Source organism: Bos indicus, chromosome 22 (assembly GCF_029378745.1).
Source record: "Bos indicus isolate NIAB-ARS_2022 breed Sahiwal x Tharparkar chromosome 22, NIAB-ARS_B.indTharparkar_mat_pri_1.0, whole genome shotgun sequence".
Lineage (NCBI taxonomy): Eukaryota > Metazoa > Chordata > Mammalia > Artiodactyla > Bovidae > Bos > Bos indicus.
The window spans coordinates 24,836,520-24,859,871 of record NC_091781.1 but is presented as its reverse complement, the minus strand read 5'-3'; the positions used below and the strand labels follow the sequence as shown (position 1 = coordinate 24,859,871).

Below are 23,352 nucleotides of genomic sequence, written 5' to 3'. Positions count from 1 at the left end.
TTTTTTCCTGAAGCCTTGTCACTTGGTTAGGCAAGAGGTAAGAAGTAGCCCCTTTACTTCTCTTGGGTAGGGGCTGGGAATACACAGCTTTTTCTACAATTGTCTCAAAAGAAATATCTCCCCACTAGTCTCTCCCTTAAATCAGCACTCCCTTTCTGTGCATTTCTCTTGGGTCATTCCCTTGTGGCTCAGCTAGTAAAGAATCCACCTGCAATGCAGGAGACCTGGGTTCAATCCTTGGGTTTGGAAGATCCCCTGGAGAAGGGAACGGCTACTCACTCCAATATTCTGGCCTGGAGAATTCCATGGGCTATACAGTCCATGGGGTCGCTAAGAGTTGGACACGACTGAGCGACTTTCACTTTTATTTTTCATAGGCTAAGTTGTGCCAAGGAGTCCTACATATAAATGGTTTGTATTCTTTGGAATGCATTGCATTTCATGCCTTTATTATCAGCTTTGAGCCTCAGGTATAATTGATAAAAGAGCCTTGCCATGTCATTGCCCCGTGTACTTGCTTTTGACACAGTGATGATAATTTTCATAGCCATAACATCTACTTCTTTGGACATTTTAACATTACACCTAAGAACATGATGGCCATGGATGTTTTAGTTAAAAATTGTGATGTCTGATACATTAGAGGGGCTCTCATTAAGAGGTCGGGGGTGATTCATGCCTCAGGAGATATTTTACAAAATCTGAGGACACGTATGGTTTTTTACAACTGAGGGGAGGGTTGTATCTGAGGCGAGAATGCTGATGAACATCCTGCAATGCACAGGATAGTACCCACCCCCACTCATGACAAGAAAATACATGCCCCCAGATGTCAAGAGCGCTGAGGTTGAGAAATACCATTGTAGAAGAGTAGTAATACATTGCATCTGTAAATGATTCTGCAGTAGTATAAAATATTCTATATACAGGGTTCATTTTATTCCTCACAAAATTCCATTACAGAAAGAATAGTAGTATTAAGCTCTCTTCATATGAGAGAACATGGAGACACATAGATGTTTTCTAAAAGTTGGGACAGACAGAGCCAGGAGCCAGGTGTGGCCCTGGGAGAGCGATGGGATCCTAAGAGGCCTGACACAGGGGTAACTCACTTGTCGAGAACTTACAGGATTTTAGATGCTGTGCTGGACATTTCATGTCATTTACTCCATGACAATGTTAGGTGGTCATGATGCCACATCCAGAAAACAGACTTAGAAACGTGAGACTGATGGACAGAGAAGCATCTGACCACAGGACTTTCATTCCATTCTCTTTCACTTTGTCCTGAATTAGAATTCCAATGGTCCCTATGCAAAGTTAAGGTTCAGGGAAGGTGGGAGTTCTGTATTTGCTTTGAATATTAAGTTAAAATAATTCCTGTCTACCAAACAAGTTTCCCACAAAAAACACTGACTCTCGAGTGGTCTAAAAGGATTGTTTTTATGGAATGGTGAGTAGGTTATATAGGTTTCAACATTCTTTGAAAGTCATATGAGTATTTCATCAGTGGTCTGACTTCACCTATTTTTTTCCTCCATGGTCAGAAATTACTGAAGGTAGGTAAATTGTGGTTTTTACTCAGTCTATACATGGGGATAATGGGAAATTCTATGTATACTATTCTTAAATAGAGATGATATTAACAACAAAAAATCTTTCCATGATTTATAGTGTTCTTTTTCTTAAGCTGGGTTCTGAAGACCTTCACCTACAGGCCAAATCTGGCCTCCTGCCTGAAATACATTCACCACCACCAGTCCTATTCTCATGTGTTCCATATTGCTGCTTTTGTGTTGCTGCAAGAGACCCTAGATTCTCCAATATTTGAGAATCTATCGCTTTACAAAAAGTTTTTTCTGACCTAAATTTTTTAAAAATTCAATTAAAATCAATCCATTTGTGTATTTTTATTGGGATATCAAATATGCAGATACTAACAGAAACTGTATAAATGGATGCAAATTCCCATTTATCATTCACATTTGGCATCATGTACATGCAGTTACTGAGCCAAATTCTTCTGGTGCCTGAACTTCTTCAAGGAATCAGGTATGTATACTTAGGAGGAGATGAACACATTAGTTTGAGCCACCAGGAATGTAGTAATGTTTTTAATTCAATGAACGTGTAATTAATGAGTAATCACACTGTTCCAAGCAGTCAGGGTACAAAAATAAATTTTTAAGAAAAGGTCTGAATGCTCAGAACCCAACAGGACAGTCTTAACTCAGTCTGAGAGGAGGTCAGTAGCATATCATCATAGCATATCTGAACAAGGTTTTGAAAAAGAACTTGGGAGTACAAAGAGACCACTGAAGGCCAAAGTCATTCATTGTGGATGAAGAAGTACCCCCTTGAACTTTTAGCACTAATCCAGGTCCAATCACTGTTCTAAACTCAGTTTGACTCCATCATTGTGGTTTATAATTACACTGTAGTATAATAGACCTATGTTTTCTTCTATACCAAAGTTATGTGTATTTTGTGTATATTTCTATTTTTGTTTGTTTTGTTTGCACTAACCTAGACATGATACCCGGAGAAGGCAATGGCACCCCACTCCAGTACTCTTGCCTGGAAAATCCCATGGACGGAGGAGCCTGGTAGGCAGCAGTCCATGGGGTCGCACAGAGTCGAACACGACTGAGCGACTTCACTTTGACTTTTCATTTTCATGCATTGGAGAAGGAAATGGCAACCCACTCCAGTGTTCTTGCCTGGAGCATCCCAGGGACAGGGAAGCCTGGTGGGCTGCTGTCTATGGGGTCGCACAGAGTTGGACATGACTGAAGTGACTTAGCAGCAGCAGCAGCAGACATGATATCTAATCTTAGAGATGGAATAACTGCTAACTCCTTTTCTAAAGTATTTTTACTCATATCTTCGCATCTTATCTTCATTTATACTCCAAAGTACTCCCAACTTTGAGATGCTTGTGGTAAATATCTCACATAAAATGTGACTATAAAACACTGTACAGTAAAAGATAAACACCTAAACTGGCAGTTGGTACACTTTTTTCTAAAAGGTCAGTGAAACTATTCAGTCTTACAGGATGTATGGTCTTTTTTTATAACTGTTCAACCTTGCCATTGTCATTCAAAAGCCGTATATCATTATACATAACACAGGTGTGACTGTGTTTCCAAAACACTTTATTTTCAAAACCAGGCTATAGATCAGGTTTGGTTCAAAGGCCATAGCTTTGTTGACTCTTGGTCTATACTAAAAATTTATTTCCTACAGACACAGTGGTGAAAAATTATATTTTTAGCCTTTATCAGCTTTAAGAGATTTCATTACCAGTGGAATGTCTGAATTTCTGTATACTGTTGAATACTTTCTTTGTTTAAAGGAGAAAATTCTCTTTCTGCCCACCTTAAATAGCTCTGTATATTTCTCCATCATTGGATCAGCCAATATGAAAAGGATGAAAGGAAGAACCTAAAGAAGTCTCTTTTCCCTTCTAAACTGAATATGTCGGATGCAGATCTTTCTTGAGGGAATGCCATGTGAAACATTAATTGTACTTAGCTAACAAAAGCAGAAGTCCTAAATCTGAGATTAGAGAAGCATCCAAAACAAGTCAAATACTCTAGCAAGTGTCTTAAACTCTTATAAATCACTTCCATACCACTCAAAATTAACTGTTTTAATTCTGATCTATCTGTGAAAGAGAAGTGTTAACACAAGAAAGCATTTTCTTTTCTAAGATTTCAGGACTGTGTATTTCTTCCACTTTTCACTGTCTGTATTTGTTAGATTGTTCTACATGGTAAGAAGTAGAGCTCAGGTCATCTTGACTAATACGGATTTATTTTAAAGATCAAATTGCCAACATCTGTTGGATCATTAAAAAAGCAAGAGAATTCCAGAAAAATATCTACTTCTGTTTGACTACACCAAATCCTTTGACTGTGTGAATCACAAAAAACTGTGGAAAATTCTTAAAAGAGATGTGAATACCATACCACCTTACCTGCCTCCTGAGAAATCTGAATACAGGTCAAGAAGCAACAGTTAGAACTGGACATGGAACAACAGACTGGTTCCAAATTGGGAAAGGAGTATATCAAAGCTGTATATTGTCACCCTGCTTATTTAACTTATATGGGCAGAGTACATCATGTGAAATGATGGGCTGGATGAAGCATAAGCTCAAATCAAGATTGCTGGGAGAAATATCAACAACCTCATATGCAGATGATACTACTCTAAAGGCAGAAAGTGGGAGCCTCTTGATGAGCCCTGAATATTCTTTGGAGGGAACTGATTCTGAAGCTGAAGCTCCAATACTCTGGCCACCTGATGTGAAGAACTGATTCACTGGAAAAGACGCTGATGCTGGGAAAGATTGAAGGCAGGAGGAGAAGGGGATGACAGAGGATGAGATGGTTGGATGGCATCACCAACTCGATGGACATGAGTTTGAGTGAGCTCCAAGAGTTGGTGATGAACAGGGAAGCCTGATGTGCTGCAGCCCATGGGGTGGCAAAGAGTTGGACACCACTGAGTGACTAAACTGAACTGAACTGATTTTAAAGCTACTTGAGAAATACTGAGAATGGAAAACAGTCTCAGTAGCTAAGCAGACAGATTAAATGAAGAACTGAAAAATTGTCCAGTGCTGTCAGCGACTCTGATAATCCAGCCCCAGCTCCAACAGTCCCTCCTGCTTGTCCTTCAGTTCTTCCCATTTACTTTACATCCAGTTTTCTACTTGACTAACAGCTAAATTCTGTCTCTTCTCTGTATAATTTACAGCCTCAATTTTCTCTTAGCTTCCACTGCCTCAGCGTCCTGCTACTGTACGTTTTCTACTTATTGCTTGCTCTAAGTTTATTTATTATTGCCCCCAAACACCTATGTATCATATTCAAATTCCATAATGGAGAGGACTTAAAGCATTCAGAGATTCTGATGGATAAAGAATATGTGGCGAGTATGTGTGTGTGTGTGTGTGTGTGTGTGTGTGTATGCATCTTCTTTGTGTGTGTGTGTGTGTATATATATATATATAATGAAATAATACTCAACCATAAAAGGAACAAAATAATGCCCATTGCAGCAACATGATGCAACTAGGGATTATCATACTAAGTGAAGTAGTTCAAAAAGGGAAATTCAACTATCATGATATCACTTACATGTGGAATCTAAAATATGGCACAAATAAACCTATCTACAAAACATAAACAGACTCACAGACATAGAGATCAGACTTGTGGTTGCCAAGAGGTAGCAGCAGGGAGGGAAGGTGATATAAGCATGTAAAACCTGTTTTACATTTCTATTTAAATTTTTCATTTATTTATCTGAGTATCTTTAATTGGGATCATTTTTCTAATTGGCATTCCCAATAGAAATTTTATTTTTTAAATAACTTCATTAATCAGTGTAAATATCCATCTTATCTCTATAAAAGATATGCCAAATAATCAATCAATATTATAATAGCTATACAAAATATTTTTGTAAATACTCAGTGACTGATCACTTCTGCCCAAGTCAATTCCAGAAGAACTACAGAATGGAGAGGACTTTGGATACATCGTCATGCTGCGGCCAGTAGGCTCAACAACCTGGACCAAGGAAAGAGTACCATCTGTAGAGTCATCAAGGTTTATTTACAGAAATGAAAACATCATCCCTCTCTCTCCCTTTGAAGTCAAAGTGGGTGTATATAATAAGGAAGGAGAAGGACCCCTGAGTACTGCATCCATTATCTACTCTGGGGAAGATGGTAAGTTGTAGTCAATACTGGAATTGTCCTCTTTGAGACTGTATGTATATTTTGCATTTGCTTTCTATGAACCACTCTGCTTAAGATGGTTGTGTCTTTCTCTGGATGGTAGAACCTCAACTGGCCCCAAGGGGAACTTCTGTTCAAAGCTTTTCTGCTTCAGAAATGGAGGTTTCATGGAATGCTATTGCCTGGAATAGAAACACTGGAAGAGTTCTGGGCTATGAGGTAATCCACAATAATTTCACTCTGCACTCTGAATATGCCAGCTAGCAATAGCTCTGTTCAACAATCCTATACTACCAATCTTGTCCTTAATATAAGTTGTGCTATTCTGTGCTCAGTTGTGTCTGACTCTGTGTGACCCCATGGACTGTAGCCCACCAGGCTCATCTGTCCATGGGATTTCCCAGGCAAGAATACTGGAGTGAGGTGCTATTTATTCCTCCAAGTGATCTTCCTGACCCAGGGAAAGAACTTGTGTCTCCTGCATCTCTTGCATTGCAGGTGGATTCTTTACCACTGAGCCAACCCAGGAAACCCTGAATATAAGATAGTGTGGGTCTAAAGCTACAGAGGGGAATTAATGAAGAGGATCTTTCCAGGTGATCCTAAGCAAGTAAATTAACAAATGGTAGAATTTTAAAAGTCATCAGGTGATTATCTTATTTAATTATCCAAGCTACAGTCATGTTTGTTTCTTGGGGAGAAATAAGCATTTAATCTTTAGTGATGTTAAACCATAGACGAATCTTACCGGGAAACCTAATCCTGAACTGGAGCATTACTTGAAAAAAGTTAGTCATCTTGGAAAAGGCAATTATGTGACAAGATAAAGCTTGCATTCTCCTAATCTGCCTTTATAGTCAATATAGAGTGAAACAAATCATTTCAAACTTAGTCTTTCATTCTCACAAAGTTAATAGATGGGACTTATTAATCAATTACTCTTCTTTGACTTGCAAATCTAATGATTCAAAAATGAGTAACAAGGTTTTCTTTGTTTTGGTGTTAGAATGAAAGTAGGATTTTGCCTTTATTCTTTTTTCTCCTTTTATAAGAACCATGTTGTCCAAACAGAAAGTTCTACTTTCTGTAGGTGCCTCTGCCACTCCAGTCCTAGAAGGCCATACCTCTTAAGTGAACCCTATTTATTTCTCAAAGATCATCTCTACTCTCCCTTGCTCTTTGAACTCTTATCTGATAATTTTCTGGTTTTATGTGTCTTCAAAGTCTTATAGCATTTATTTCCATATGATTTTCGGCAGATGCATCCTCTGCTTTCTTTTCACATATGTGCTCTAACATCTTAACTAGATTATAAGTGGTGCAAAGGCATGCCTTATGCTTTATGCTTTCTTGTCTTTTCCAATTTGCTTAAAACAGTGCTAATGTATAGGAAGGGATCAGTATATGCTGAATTAATAATTCATCTGTGACTCAAAGAACTCTGGAAGAAATGTCAATAGCAAAACATCATAATGTGAGTCTTTCATTGAAAGTATGACTCTTATTTTGTTCTAACTTACTACTGTATACCTGAGGCTTCAGCTCTGATGGCTCAGACAGTAAAGAATCTGCCTGCAAAGCTGAAGACTTGGGTTCGATCCCTGTGTCGGGAAGATCCCCTGGAGAAGAGAATGGCTACCCATTCCAGTATTCTTGCCTGGAGAATCCCATGGACAGAGGAGCCTAGTGGGCTACAGTCCGTGGGGTTGCAAAGAGTCAGACATGACTGGGTGGCTAACACTTTCACTTTTTACTTTTTTTTTGGTGGGGGGGGGAATAAAGCTGTTACCTTTTAGATATTTCATGAAATATTTTATTGTGATAAAAAATAGGTTTTCTCATTTCCATTGTGATTTCATATTTTTTTAAATTTCTTCCATATAAATTTTGGACTTTGATTATTTTGTTTTCATTGTATAACCATTTTAATTGAAAAATATCCTCTCATTTGCGCTCCTGACTTCTTCCCATACACCACTGTGGCTGGCAGTTATTAGGAAACAATAAATTGCTTATTTTATGTTTTTAATGAGCAGGTTTTATACTGGACAGATGATTCCAAAGAATCCATGATTGGCAAAATCAGGGTCAGTGGAAACATCACAACCAAAAATATCACAGGCCTGAAAGCTAACACCATCTACTTTGCTTCTGTGAGAGCTTATAACACTGCTGGGACAGGGCCCTCAAGCCCTCCAGTCAACGTTACCACCAAGAAGTCCCGTAAGTATACATCACACTGTAGGGACCACAATTCACCTCCAATAAGAAGTATTTTATTGCTCAATTTCCATGTCATTCATCCCACCTCATCATTTTACTGATTGCTTTATTTGATCAGTGGATTTGGCCTATAAATCTGGATAGTTTTTGAAACTTTCTGATAACAACCAAAATGAACTGTTCTGATCTTTCTGGAGTTGCAAAAGAGAAAATATTTTGAGTATATAGATGAAAGACAAAGAATACTATGTATTTGATGTCCTCTTCCAACTTGGGTTCAAAATCTGACCTCCCATTCTGGGGATGTTAAGTGGTTAATTTAATCTTTTAGTTTCAATATCCTCATCTGTAAAGTGAAGAATAAATAGTACTGATTTTCTCACTGGGCCTTGTTCAAGATTGAAAGAGATACATAATAGAAAGTGTCCCACTCATACTTTAGTAAATGCTTATTAAATAGGTTTTTTGTTTGTTTTTGTTTGTCTTACCATTTGAGTCTTGATGTGATTCCTGCACTGTCAGATACCTAGATCTTTCCTTCTATGATATTATATCACTGCAAATTACTGGAAAGCCTCTGAAATCCAAGAATTAACTCTTCTGCTCTTTTTCTCTCTCTTAACAATAAACTAAATATTTTTCACAAAGATAGGACCTACTGAATAAAGGATTAATAGTTGACTATTGCTGCATTTGTCCTATGAATGAGTCTGGTGCTGCACAAACATTCCATAATATGAGTCAAAGTAGTAAACAGGGAATTGTCTGATCAGATATGGCTTAGTAAGAACTGCAATTTATTCTTTTTATAAGTGAATAATACTTATGTATTTCTTATATATTGTAGATAAACATAAACTATTTGTATAAACAGGCTTTTTGAAACACACTCTTTGGTCTCTTAATTCCAATGAAAAAGAGTAACAAATATAGTTGCTGAAATTTGGAAAATGACTAAGACATGAACGCACTGCTACTAACAAACAGGAAAAAACAGAACAAGCCATTAAATACTGTATTCTTTGTGTCCTGTGTATTGGGAATGAATAGATGGTTTAAAAAGTTTGAAAATCAAAGTTCTTTTCCATATAGATAAGTTGGTCATGTCCAAAATGAACTTGGGAATCATCTCAGTTAATAAGTCTTCGATTATAGGATATATTATCCACTTGTGTCCATAACACCAGCCAGTAGCTAGAGACTTGTGTTCTAATTCTATGTACTTCACTGACTCATGACCTGGTACAGGATAAAGCATTTCATTTTCTGCTTTAATTTTCTAAACTGTTAAATGAAAACATCTTCTGCCCTCACTGTTTTCTCAAATTACCAGTAAGACACAAATGAGGTTGTGATTATAGGAGCACACTGGAAAATACAAAGTGCTATGAAACTGCTAAGCAGGAAACAAAGAGACGAACAAAACCCTCCACTATCAGTCCATTTTAATGGAAGAGTTTGTGTGGATCAACAACTCTTAAACCAGTTCTCCTTCAATCCTCTACTTTGATGTAGACTAAGTCATATGTAATTTTCTAGAACTGACTAGCTAAAGATGTGGTTCAATTTGTCTTCCTGATTTACTCTATATTGACTGGGTTGATGAAGTCATTGCTGTATACCTGTATGAACTATTTGCTTCTATGGCCCTTATGGAGTCTAGTCTCTTTCAGTTAATCTGAAAATCTGATGGAAATCTCCAATCAATCAGAGGTTTGCCCAGACATTTCTTTATAGCTGATTGAGAAATGCCAAACTCACAAAACTCTTGTGTATAATTCAGCTTCTATCTCAGGCAGAATCAAGGGTAATTAGAAATGTGGAAATGTAGTATCAAATAAACCTCTCTTACCTGACAGATCTGTGACAAACTAACAGGCTTTCTAGTGTAGTTGGTGACACAATACTCAAGCCAACCATCTTGTATTACTTTAATTCCATTGGCCAGTTTAAGGTGGGCTGAGACTCAAACAATAAACTAATTAGCAAAAAGATCTAGATATACACATAGTATACATTTAAGATCATGTACATACATCTATATACACATACATATACAATTGTCCTTTAGTATCCAATGGGGATTGGTTCCAGGAGCATCTACAGATGCTTACGTGCCTTGCATAAAATATCATAGAATTTGCATATTATCCACATATTAACACAGCCTCTGTATATTTAAATCACCTCTAGATTACTTATATATACATAAAACAATGTAATTGTTACATGCTGGTGCTAAGTCACTTCAGTCGTGTCCGACTCTGTGCGACCCATAGACAGCCCCCGACCAGGCTACCCCGTCCCTGGGATTCTCCAGGCAAGAACACTGGAGTGGGTTGCCATTTCCTTCTCCAATGCATGAAAGTGAAAAGTGAAAGTGAAGTCGCTCAGTCGTGTCCGACCCTCAGAGACCCCACGGACTGCAGCCTTCCAGGCTCCTCCGTCCATGGGATTTTCCAGGCAAGAGTTCTGGAGTGGGGTGCCATTACCTTCTCCGAAATGTTACATAGATAGTTGCAAATATTAATACAATGTAAATGCTATGTAAATTATTATTAATAGCATACAGCAAATTAAAATTTTGTTTTTTAAAACTTCCTGAATTTTTTCAAATATTTTCAATCTTAAATTGTTTGAATCTGCTAATGTTGAACCCAGAGATACACAGAGAGCCACCTATATAAATACACACACACACACACACACACACAAACACATATCAGTCAGTTCAGTCACTCAGTCATGTCCCACTCTTTGCAACCCCATGAACCACGGCACCCCAGGCTTCCCTGTCCATTACCAACTCCCAGAGTTTACCCAAATTCATGTCCATTGAGTCGGTGATGCCATCCAACCATCTCATCCTCTGTCGTCCCCTTCTCCTCCTGCCCTACGTCTTTTCCCAGCATCAGGGGCTTTTCAAGTGAGTCAGTTCTTCGCATCAAGTGGCCAAAGTATTGGAGTTTCAGCTTCAGCATCAGTCCTTCCAGTGAATATTCAGGACTGATCTCCTTTAGGATGGACTGGTTGGATCTCCTTGCTGTTCAAGGGACCCTCAAGAGTCTTCTCCAACACCACAGTTCAAAAGCAGCAGTTCTTCGGCATTCAGCTCTCTTTATAGTCCAATTCTCACAACCATACATGACTACTGGAAAGACCATAGCCTTGACTAGATGGACCTTTGTTGGCAAAGTCATGTCTCTGCTTTTTAATATGCTGTCTAGGTTGGTCATAAATTTCTTCCAAGGAGTAAGCGTCTTTTAATTTCATGGCTGCAGTCACCATCTGCAGTGATTTTGGAGTTCCCCCCAAAATAAAGTCTGTCACAGTTTCCCCATTTATTTGCCATGAAGTGATGGGATCAGATACCATGATCTTATTTTTCTGAGTTTTGAGCTTTAAGCCAACATTTTCACTCTCCTCTTTCACTTTCATCAAGAGGCTGTTTGGTTCTTCTTCGCTTTCTTCCATACGTGTGGTATCATTTGCATATGTGAGGTTTATTGATATTTCTCCCAGCAATCTTGATTCAAGCTTGTGCTTCATCCAGCCCAGCATTTCTCATGATGTACTCTGCATATAAGTTAAATAAGCAGGGTGACAATATTCAGCCTTGATGTACTCTTTTCCCTATTTGGAACCAGTCTGTTGTTCCATGTCCAGTTTTAACTGTTACCTCCTGACCTGCATACAGATTACACACATATATCACCTTAAAAATAAAAGTTTTGTGCTGGCTATTATAAACAGTGCTGCGATGAACATTGGGGTACACGTGTCTCTTTCCCTTCTGGTTTCCTCAGTGTGTATGCCCAGCAGTGGGATTGCTGGATCATAAGGCAGTTCTATTTCCAGTTTTTTAAGGAATCTCCACACTGTTCTCCATAGTGGCTGTACTAGTTTGCATTCCCACCAACAGTGTAAGAGGGTTCCCTTTTCTCCACACCCTCTCCAGCATTTATTATTTGTAGACTTTTGGATGGCAGCCATTCTGACTGGTGTGAAATGGTACCTCATAGTGGTTTTGATTTGCATTTCTCTGATAATGAGTGATGTTGAGCATCTTTTCATGTGTTTGTTAGCCATCTGTATGTCTTCTTTGGAGAAATGTCTATTTAGTTCTTTGGCCCATTTTTTGATTGGGTCGTTTATTTTTCTGGAGTTGAGCTGTAGGAGTTGCTTGTATATTTTTGAGATTAGTTGTTTGTCGGTTGTTTCATTTGCTATTATTTTCTCCCATTCTGAAGGCTGTCTTTTCACCTTGCTAATAGTTTCCTTTGATGTACAGAAGCTTTTAAGGTTAATTAGGTCCCATTTGTTTATTTTTGCTTTTATTTCCAATATTCTGGGAGGTGGGTCATAGAGGATCCTGCTGTGATGTATGTCGGAGAGTGTTTTGCCTATGTTCTCCTCTAGGAGTTTTATAGTTTCTGGTCTTACGTTTAGATCTTTAATCCACTTTGAGTTTATTTTTGTGTATGGTGTTAGAAAGTGGTCTAGTTTCATTCTTTTACAAGTGGTTGACCAGCAACCTAGATGTCCATCAGCAGATGAATGGATAAGAAAGCTGTGGTACATATACACAATGGAGTATTACTCAGCCATTAAAAAGAATACATTTGAATCAGTTCTAATGAGGTGGATGAAACTGGAGCCTATTATACAGAGTGAAGTAAGCCAGAAGGAAAAACATAAATACAGTATACTAATGCATATATATGGAATTTAGAAAGATGGTAACAATAACCCGGTGTACAAGACAGCAAAAGAGACACTGATGTATAGAACAGTCTTATGGACTCTGTGGGAGAGGGAGAGGGTGGGAAGATTTGGGAGAATGGCATTGAAACATGTAAAATATCATGTAAGAAACGAGTTGCCAGTCCAGGTTCGATGCACGATACTGGATGCTTGGGGCTAGTGCACTGGGACGACCCAGAGGGATGGTATGGGGAGGGAGGAGGGAGGAGGGTTCAGGATGGGGAACACATGTATACCTGTGGCGGATTCATTTTGATATTTGGCAAAACTAATACAATTATGTTAAGTTTAAAAATAAAATAAAATTAGAAAAAAAAATAAATAAAAGTTTTTTCTTTACCTTGAATTTAATAATTTGATGGTTCATGCATCCTAAATCAAGCATATGATAGTTAATGATAACCTACTTATGTGTTTAAGCAGAATACTTGCTTTAGACACAGTAGCAAGAGGTGTGTTTAGTTGACCCACTTGGTCCTACAAATGGGCTTGGCTGAAATTTTGATTAAATGCCAAGAACTTTATTGGTGGTTTGCCTGAGTGTTCACATGAGATCAGCCTCATCAAAGAGTGTGAGACATATCCTTTGAAAACAATTTCATTAACAAGGAGTACTTTTATCCAAGTGCTACAGTGCTAGAATATATCTGGTGAGATGAGAGTCAGAAAGTATAAAGTGAAGTTTAGCATCCCTCTTCTTCTTCATTAAAAAAAAAATGAATGAAACCTCTTGTATTTCCTAATTTCTTTCATGAGCATCTTCTTTCAATATTTCTTACAGTTTGCTTACACCAGCCTGTTTGCATTAACTCTTTTATCAAAATATCCAACAAGGACTTGAGAATAAGGTTCTACAAGACTCCATTTTGTATTTGAATACCAATCAAATCTCTAATTTTATTCTTTCAACATTCTTTATCACTGTCATTGGAAAATCTAACAGAAACTACTTTAGTCTTCTATTGTTGCTATTCAAGTTACCACAACCTAGTGTTTTAAAACAATATAAATTTGTTATTATGTACTTCTAAAGGTTGAATCAAAAATGAGTTTCACTGGTTGGAAAACAAGCTTTGGGTAAGCTTCTGAGCTCCTTTTGGAAGCTCTAAAACAGCACTTGTTTCCTTGAATTTTCTGGCTTTTGGAGACAACACATACCACTTGCCTTGTGGTCCTTTCCTCTATCTTCAATGCCAACAGCATGATATCTTCAAGTCTCCCTCTGATTCAGACCTTCTACTTCTGCCTTTCATATTTCCTCTGACCCTGGCTCTTTCCTTCAGAAGCATCATTTTCACCACACTGAACCCACCCAGAGGATCCAGGGTTATTGCTCCGTGTCAACATCCTCAACATAATTATACGTGCAACATCCCCTTTTCCATATAAAGTAAGATATCCACAGGTTTGAGGAATCAGAACCTGGACATGTTTGGGAGGCCCTTATTCTGCCAATCACAGTTATAAAACACTGAGCACGTTTAAGTCCTAAGCCTAGTATTAATATTCAGTATACTTATCTTAATTATTAAAGCACATCAAGAAGTATGTTATTTTAATTCCTAGATCAAAAAAAAAAAGTATGCTTAGAAAATTCTGTTGTGGCATTTGTTGGACTGGCATACAATGAATATAGACTCTGAATCTCTGGATCCCATGGACATTGTGCTAATGTGTAGTGTTCACCTCTAACCATCTAAATAGTGTCTCCCTCTCTCCAGACTCTCAAATCTTCAGTCCAAACCTCAAACTGCGTTGAGATTTCTTCCTCGTGAAAAAGAATCACATCCTCTTTTAATTTCAAATTTTCATTGTCTCCTCTATTTCAGAAAACAAAGACTAGAGAAAGGTGTATGAGATCTTTCACAGTCTGTTCACAGTCTGTCCACAAATTACTTTCCATTCCCATTCCTCATCTAGCAGCATCAGACTTACTGATCTTCTAACATTTAAAATTTGATTATCTGATTTTATGCACTCTCTTAGTTTGTAGTGACCCCATCATGCCTATAAACAGACAAATAAATATCTTTTCTACTGATCTATAAATTTCCTCTTTAATATGTTTGCATTTTTTTTTCTGAGTGATTGCATAACTTTGGCCTATTGTGAGATACTTTTGGAAAGAACTAGAAAAAGACTTCAGAGTGAAATAACTGAATGTGAGTCTCAGCTCAGCCACGAACTGTATGAGAAGTCTATTTATTTAATGACTCAGAACCTCTTTTCTCAACTGAAAAACAGAGATGATTGTACTTTCTTCTAGAGTTTTCTTTAAGCATTAAAGGATATAATGTACAGCGAGGTGACCCAGAGGCAGCCATACAGTGAGAGCTCAATATGTGGTAACATATATTATTATATTTCTTCTTGAGAGGTGATTTCACTTCCTTTGCATTTCTTAAAGTAGGAAAATTCATCTACTTTCTAGTTTCCTTCTTTTCATAAATTTGTTGCAGAAATTTTCTTCAAGAGTCATGGAAGAACATGCAAAGAAAATATGAGAAATGGCTTTCATGAAACACCAAGGACAGCTCTGATTTTAAATGCCACTCCTGGGTCTAAGCTTGATCTTCCATACCCTTTAGATGACACCAAAATTAACTCTGAATAGTAGTGATCTACATGCGTCACACATTCACACTGCCACTGCTTAGGTTTTCCATCTTATATTTGGTCATCCACTCTAAATTGTGAGAAAGCAGAGCTCACATTCAACAAAATCTTTCCCTATTCTGATTGGATAAACAGAAAACTGAGCCTTTTTATTTTTATTTTTGGAAATACGATAAAGCCGTTTTTCACTCAAGAAAGTAGTGCCTCCCATGAGCCATGAACAGGGTTAGGTAAGTAAAGGAGATTAAAACAGAAAGGATATATGCCTTCAGACAATTTCTCTTTGGTGGGGAGGGAAATTAAAATAAGAAAAAGTGAAATAAAATAATCATAAATTATGAAAAGCTACTATGAAGAAATTAAGAGGCTGAGATATACATAACATTAAAAAAATAAAGAGACCTAGTGGACAAAGAGACCTCCAAATAGAAGGAGCAGTATATGCAAAGTTTCTGAAGTCTTTGTTATTATTGTTGCTGGTGATGATGACAGACTTTTAAATAAAAGTAAATTTTTATTTAAATATGGGATTTTTAAAATAAATATCAGTGGTTTGATATTAAGTATTGTAGCTTACTGAAATGATGTCTTTCCAAAAGACAACTGAGGACCACTGCAAGCATATTGTGATTCACACAGACATCACTAAAAGAAATTTAGATTTACAACTAAAGGGAGAAAAATATTTACACCAATTTCAAGAGGAAAGGGGAGAGGAAAAGCACTGCTTATATAGACAGAAGTATTCAGACCCAGTAACAGAAAGTGTTTGCAAATTTTGCTTCAATTTGGCCCCTGATGTTGACTGACTAGCACTCTGTACTGAATTTTTTCTTGTTGTAAATAATGCAATCAATCCATATTTAGACATAAAGGAAGCATTAAGCTTTTATTTCATCTTGCACTTATGTTCTTTCTCTCTCTCCCAAATGTCAACCCCATGCTGTTACTTAGAAGTGTAACATAAGAAGTTGTTTTTGAATTGAGTTCACAGTGTGAACTACAGTTGAATATAAATGCCATCTACAGAAAAATTGATCACAGGGAAGCCATTAGAGCTGCAGAGGGCTAGTTTAATGTTGCTCTGTCATTTGATTAATAGAAAATAATTTAGTCTTTGGAAATTGCCTGCAAAATTCTTTCAAAAGATTGGAAAAGTGCTTGCTGTTGAGTTTACCAGTGACCCACTAGGTATAAACATACATGGCATGTGTATTATATTATCCATGTGACAGTATTTTGGTTTTTCAAGGTGATAGAAATTTCAACTTTGTCATAGATATCTACAATCCAGTTTAGGTAAATACAACAAACTCATGAAACCAGAATTGTTAAAGGCCTTCTGAAGTACCTTTTAGAAATAACAAACTTTTTTTCCCAACTCAATACTAGACAAAAGGCACAGACATTGAAGTCACACCCATGGACAAAATAAGAAAAGCTCTGGACTATGAGAACTTTCCAGATAATTACCGAGACTTTCCAATTTTTTCTGCCTTTCAAAAAGTACATAAAAAACTGAAGGAAGAAGAAAATTATGAAGGGGAAATTTTGAAAATACCCCTAATTATATTTAAGAAATGAATCATTTGCAAACTTTGGAATTGTGTTATTAGAAACAATCCACATTGAACACCATTGAAAAACTGACTGTCATAATACCACAGTGAAGAATGGATACTAATAGGAAAGAGAGTTAACAATTACTGAGCAATTTATTATGTACCACTAACCAAGGGAGGAACATTTCTCATTTTATTTCATGGAAGCTAAAAGTCTTATAAACTAGGATATATTAGTCTCATTCCAAAATTGGAAAACCAGGCCTCTCGGAAGAGACTGTATACAGATTCAGGTTTCTCTGACTTCAAAATCCAATTCTTTACACCTTCCAGATAGCATGAAGGGTAAAGCATTCCCAATAACCCACACAATTAGCCATTCATTCCACGAATTCATTCCTGATATAATGTTTCTCATTTTATGTCCATGGAATGCCTTACTTCTGTTATGGTAGATGAGGAAACAAATGCAAATATCCCAATCTCAGAGACACAATCACTACTATATACTTAATAGAAGCCATTTCTTCTTTCTCTCAATCTGAAGCATCATCAATGGATTCATAGTATAAAAGGAGTACTTTTTATCTAAACATGCAAACAAATAGAAAAGGCATAGCAATAGATAATACCTTCAGAATCTGTTACTGCCAGTGATATCAAAGACATGAATTTTTATTTTTGTTGTATTGATTATATGAAGTTGTTAAGGTTAGTACTTTGTTTTAAAGACCAGAGATAAAAGAAATGTGCCAAAGAGTATACTAGATATTAAAATTGTGGTATCTTGTGAGAATTTTTTTTTCTAATTTTATTTTATTTTTAAACTTTACATAGTTGTATTAGTTTTGCCAAATATCAAAATGAATCCGCCACAGGTATACACGTGTTCCCCATCCTGAACCCTCCTCCCTCCTCCCTCCCCATACCATCCCTCTTGGTCGTCCCAGTGCGCCAGCCCCAAGCATCCAGTATCGTGCATCGAACCTGGACTGGCAACTCATTTCTTACATGATATTTTACATGTTTCAATGCCATTCTCCCAAATCTTCCCACCCTCTCCCTCTCCCACAGAGTCCATAAGACTGTTCTATACATCAGTGTCTCTTTTGCTGTCTTGTACACCGGGTTATTGTTACCATCTTTCTAAATTCCATATATATGCGTTAGTATTTTTATATTCTCTCTTTCATAATTGAGAAAGACTAGAAAGGGCACTTTGAATTAAGATGAGGGAAAACAGTTAAAAACTATAGTCATTGTCATCAGTTCAGTTCAGTTCAGTTGCTCAGTTGTGTCTGACTCTTTACGACTCCAAGGACTGCAGCATGCCAGGCTTCCCTGTCCATTGCCAATTCCCAGAGCTTACTCAAACTCATGTCCATTGAGTTGGTGATGCCATCCAACCATCTCATCCTCTGTCGTCCCCTTCTCCTCCTGCCCTCAATCTTTCACAGCATCTGGGTCTTTTCAAATGAGTCAGCTCTTCACATCAGGTGGCCAAAGTATTGGTTTCAGCTTCAACATCAGTCCTTCCAATGAACATTCAGGACTGGTTTCCTTTAGGATGGACTGGTTGGATCTCCTTGCAGTCCAAGAGACTCTCAAGAGTCTTCTCCAACACCACAGTTCAAAAGCATTAATTCTTTGGTGCTCAGCTTTCTTTATAGTCCAACAATCACATCCGAACATGACTACTGGAAAAACCATAGCCTTGACTAGATGGACCTTTGTTGGCAAAGTAATGTCTCTGCTTTTTAATATGCTATCTAGGTTGGTCATAACTTTTCTTTCAAGGAGTAAGCGTCTTTTTATTTCATGGCTGCAGTCACCGTCTGCAGTCATTTTGGAGCCCAGAAAAATAAAGTCTGCCACTGTTTTCACTGTTTCTCCATCTATTTGTTGTGAAGTGATGGGCCGGATGCCATGATCTTTGTTTTCTGAATGTTGAGCTTTAAGCCAACTTTTCACTCTCCTCTTTCACCTTCTCGAGAGGCTCTTTAGTTCCTCTTCACTGAATTCTTACTACATGCAAAACTCTCAGGCTTTTAATTATTATTTGGTTTATATTGTCAAGAAATGTACTAGGACATGGTTTATTCACCTGGCATGTTCGTTTTATAAATTCATACGGATTTCTGTAGGTTTGACCATGTCAATTAGCCTCAATTGTAGGATAGCATAATGAATAGATTTGCCACATTGTATCACCTATGGGTCTGCTCACAGTCCAGTGCATAATCTACATGATCTGAGAAAATCACATTGGACCCTGAGTGGTTTTTCTTTAGCCATCTATTACACAGTCACTTATTCAATATATATATGATATATATGCGTCTGCCTACATGCCAACCACTATGCTAGAGGTTGGTAATGCATTCTCAGTAAATTTAAAGAAACTATGAATAACTATAATTCAGTGGGAAAAATTCATAATAAAATACATGAACTAAGCCCCATGGGAGCATGGGTGAAACGTTTATCTGTCTACTATGTGCCAGTTGAGGTATAAGTGACTAGGTGTATGACATTCCATGGGCTTAGAGAAGGCAAGTAGATATATCATAAGGCAATGTTGGGTGACACCCTGTAATTCTTCCAGCGGCACATAAGACACTAAATAGCCATTGAGTTAAAACTCCAAAAGAAATCATTTCCATCAATGTTATAATGAGTTAAATGTTATGCTCATTCAGCCTCACAAATTCAAGTAAGATGCCAAAAACATCTTTCTGGGTAGTTTTATCTTTGCCTCTGCTATCCAGCTGAATTATATTTAATCTCTTCAGTTTCTTAAATCTCAAAAATAATCACGTGGACTCAAATCTTGAGAAGCAGTATGTTGTCATGCAGAAAAAATAAAGAAACCTAGATTAAAAGTCAAGAAACCAGGATACTGACTGGGCTTAAGCACTCATTATCTATATGGTTTTGAAGAAGCAGACTTTCGACCTGGACTCTAGTTTTCTTGTATGTAAAATCTTTCAGTTGGATGAGATCCATTACTTTAGAAGGCTCATTCTAAATATGTCTTCTTGAACGTCACACCTTCCTTCTCCCAGAAAACATTAATCTCAGGGAACTAAAACCACAGTTCGGATTCAGGGTAGACACCTTTTGGGATGATCACCCAGTTTGTAATCACTTTCCCTCTTCATGGTTCCTCCTGGCTCTATCTGTGTTGAGTGTCATATGTCTTTCCCAATGTCTAGCCACAATGGATTAGGGTAAAATAGAATATGGCCAAATTAAGCCAATCATTAGCTTTTACCTGGAGATTCTAACTTGAGCTATCTCTCAACAAAGGAGGTTTGAAATCTCAGATGAGGTAGGCAGTCTTGATTTCTGCTGCATATACTGACAGAGCAAAGAGGTGGTCCCTGGCAAGATTAGCCTGCAGCAAACACTACTGTGAGAGGTAGAGAGAGGAACTTCTTGGCTTTCAGACATTTTTTTGTTCCTCTGAGGTTCTGTTGCATTTTGCCATGAATTCCAAGAGAGTCCCTTATATCCTTCACAATCTATTGCTAATATTTTGTTTAAAACAACTTGAGTTGGTTGCGTTATTTATAGTCAATGAGTCCTAATTAATACAAGATTAAAAGTAAAGGACTACTAGGAATGTACACCTCTGTATTGATATATGTAAAAAGTTTGCAACCTGATTTTGTCTGAGAGGCTCATTGATTGATGGGCAAATTAAACATTAGATAAAGGAGCCCTCCATCTATTTACATATAGTAAACAAATTCAACGGAAACGATTACTAAATTAATACTGGAAATGCGGCATACCATTATTAATTCATGTTTGTCACAAAGACATTTCCAAATGACTGGAATTTGAATGAATTTACTTCCTCTGATTAGAATTAATATGATATTTGAAATGACACTGAAAACATTTTACCTCCTTTTATGCTAATTATCCAGGACTTATTTTTCCTTTTTATGTTGTTGGGTCATACAGTAACCATGAGCTAATTAATATTCATTTGGATCTTTGATTATCTTTTTAAAGCTCCAAGCCAACCACCAGCTAACATTGCCTGGAAGTTGACAAACTCTAAGTTATGCCTAAACTGGGAGCATGTAAAAACTATGGAAAATGAGTCTGAAGTGTTAGGCTACAAGGTGAGTATTCCGTTTTTCCTTTAAACAGATCACTTAGCTGCCTAAGTAATGATAAATGTTAGAATCAAATAAGAAACAAATTTTATGCATGTGGAAATATAGGAATCTTTGTTCTAATGCTTTGAAAATATTTAGCATTACTGCTTTTAAGTTCTTCATGGTAAATTTTATACTGTGAGGTCAGTAATGTGTCATGAAGCAATAACAAATAAATCTTTACAGTATGCAACATTTTTTTCTTCAAGCAACTCACCCGTATTCAAAAAATATGATTGTGTATTTAGATATTAAAAATGTGAGATGACAATGAGATCAAAAAGTATATTCAAGTAGAATTTCTAGAACTTAGGCTACAGAAGGATATCATCTATCAGCAATATAAAAGAAATCCAACAAAGAAATCCAATCCAATCATCAAATATCAAGACAAACCATTTCCATCAGTGGTAAAGAACATCATCTGCTGACAAATGCATATAGTATCCAGACACTTGAAATGGGTCCAAATTAATCAGTAACTTTCCACAGCAAGCTCCAGAGATAATGGCCTCAAGGTATTTAATTAATAAAGATAACTCTATACTGATTTTAGAAGCATTGGCCAAAAAGGAAATATTTTTTCTTAACAAACATATTTAAAGAAAAAGTGCAGACCAGATATTCCCATCCAAGGACTACGGCATGTATAAGGCTCACAGTGCTAGTGTTTTGTAAGAGTTTCTGCACCTTCAAGAAGCTACATGTCCATTTAACACGATTCATCATTTTATTCAGATTCTGTACCGGCAAAACAGACAGAGTAAAACTCATATTTTGGAAACAAATAACACATCTGCTGAGCTTCTGGTTCCCTTTGAAGAGGACTACTTGATTGAAATAAGAACAGTTAGTGATGGTGGGGATGGAAGCAGCAGTGAGGAAATTAGGATTCCAAAAATGTCAAGTAAGTTGAATCACCATTGCTGTTGTGGATTTTGAATAAAGACAGCTGCCAGCATGAAATCTGGGTTCTATGAATCTTTCCAATTTTTGTTTAAATATTTGTTGAAAAAAAAAAGGTCTATTTTTTCCATATTTATTTCAATTGTGAGCAAGAGGTGATGAGTCAATTTTCTTTAATCCCTCAAATTTCCAACATGCTTACATATGACAAGCAGTTTTATATGTTTCCTTATTTGAAACTCAAAAAAAAAAAAAAAAACCACTTCACAACTGTCACTGGTATGTATATGCTTTATCCTGTTGGCACAAAACTGGACAGTTTTTCCATGGGTACCTGCAAGCTTCTCAGAGCAGGGAGAACAAGTGTGATGTACGTGTAGGTACATCTCCATTGCCATTTTCATGGCAGACATCACTAATCAACTACGGCATTCATACTGGGCTGAGTTAGTACTTTCAAATCCTCTCAACATGATATCCTAAGCAGGTAACACCAATTAGTCAGATTTAGTATATAATAATAAGTTATTATTTCTGCTTTAGAAGAATCACTCACTTATCTATCCAAAGATGTGACTCAGTATAACTCAGCCACTACATGTTGGCCAATCCTATTCTGCCCTTTAGGCAGACTTGGCCAATTTTAGGCATTTTTCTTTTTTCTTTTTATATTTAAAACAGATATCCTAAATCAGAGGGTTAAAAACACTTCCTAAAATTAAACACAATTTAAGTGAAACAAGTATAATAAATGTGGTATTAAAAGAGAAATAATAGTATGTGTTTGGTTCATGAAGAATTAATCTAACAAATGATTTTACTTTTTCTCAATATATTTTGTTTCATTTTTGTATTTTGCAGGTTTGAGTTCCAGAGGCATTTCAGTCTTAGAACCTAGCATCCATTTCCTGTCAGTTGTCATCACAATTTTTGTTGTTTTGCTATTCAGCCACTTATATGATGAATAAAACCATAACTCTTTCATTTTTAAAAAAGCAAATTATTCTGTTAAAAAAAAAAGCCCCCGTGACAAGGTAACATTCAAAAGCATACTTGTTTGGAAATAAAAAATGTATATTATTAAAATCTTGTAAATATCTAATATGGTACATTAAATAAAGAAATTTTAAACACTTTGGAATTTTAGTGTTCACACATGATTACATATATTCAGAAGGTGCCGAATTAATGCATGAAGTTGTCACTGCTGTGGCTTCTATGGAGAGTATATATAAATCTCTTGATAGTGATGGTCAATATGAAAGAAATTGCATTTTCCATAGCTAAGATGTCCATATTTTATATGCTCTAAGCAATTTAGTTCAGTACTTAAAATTTGACTCTAGTTTTGGAA

At 36.8% G+C, this 23,352-nt stretch overlaps 1 protein-coding gene across 3 annotated transcripts in view; it reads left to right on the top strand.

The window, feature by feature from the left end:
- The window catches only part of CNTN6 (contactin 6), a 321,367-nt gene extending 298,228 nt beyond the window's left edge, over nt 1–23,139 (top strand). For all 3 annotated transcript variants that reach the window (XM_070776311.1, XM_019984184.2, XM_019984185.2), the window contains 6 exons: nt 5,512–5,746; nt 5,859–5,974; nt 7,792–7,978; nt 20,944–21,056; nt 21,831–21,999; nt 22,860–23,139. In XM_070776311.1, the coding sequence (XP_070632412.1) occupies nt 5,512–5,746; nt 5,859–5,974; nt 7,792–7,978; nt 20,944–21,056; nt 21,831–21,999; nt 22,860–22,966 (927 nt within the window). In that variant the 3' untranslated portion in view covers nt 22,967–23,139. The remainder of the gene's footprint in view (nt 1–5,511; nt 5,747–5,858; nt 5,975–7,791; nt 7,979–20,943; nt 21,057–21,830; nt 22,000–22,859) is intronic.
- Nucleotides 23,140–23,352: the final 213 nt, after the last annotated feature.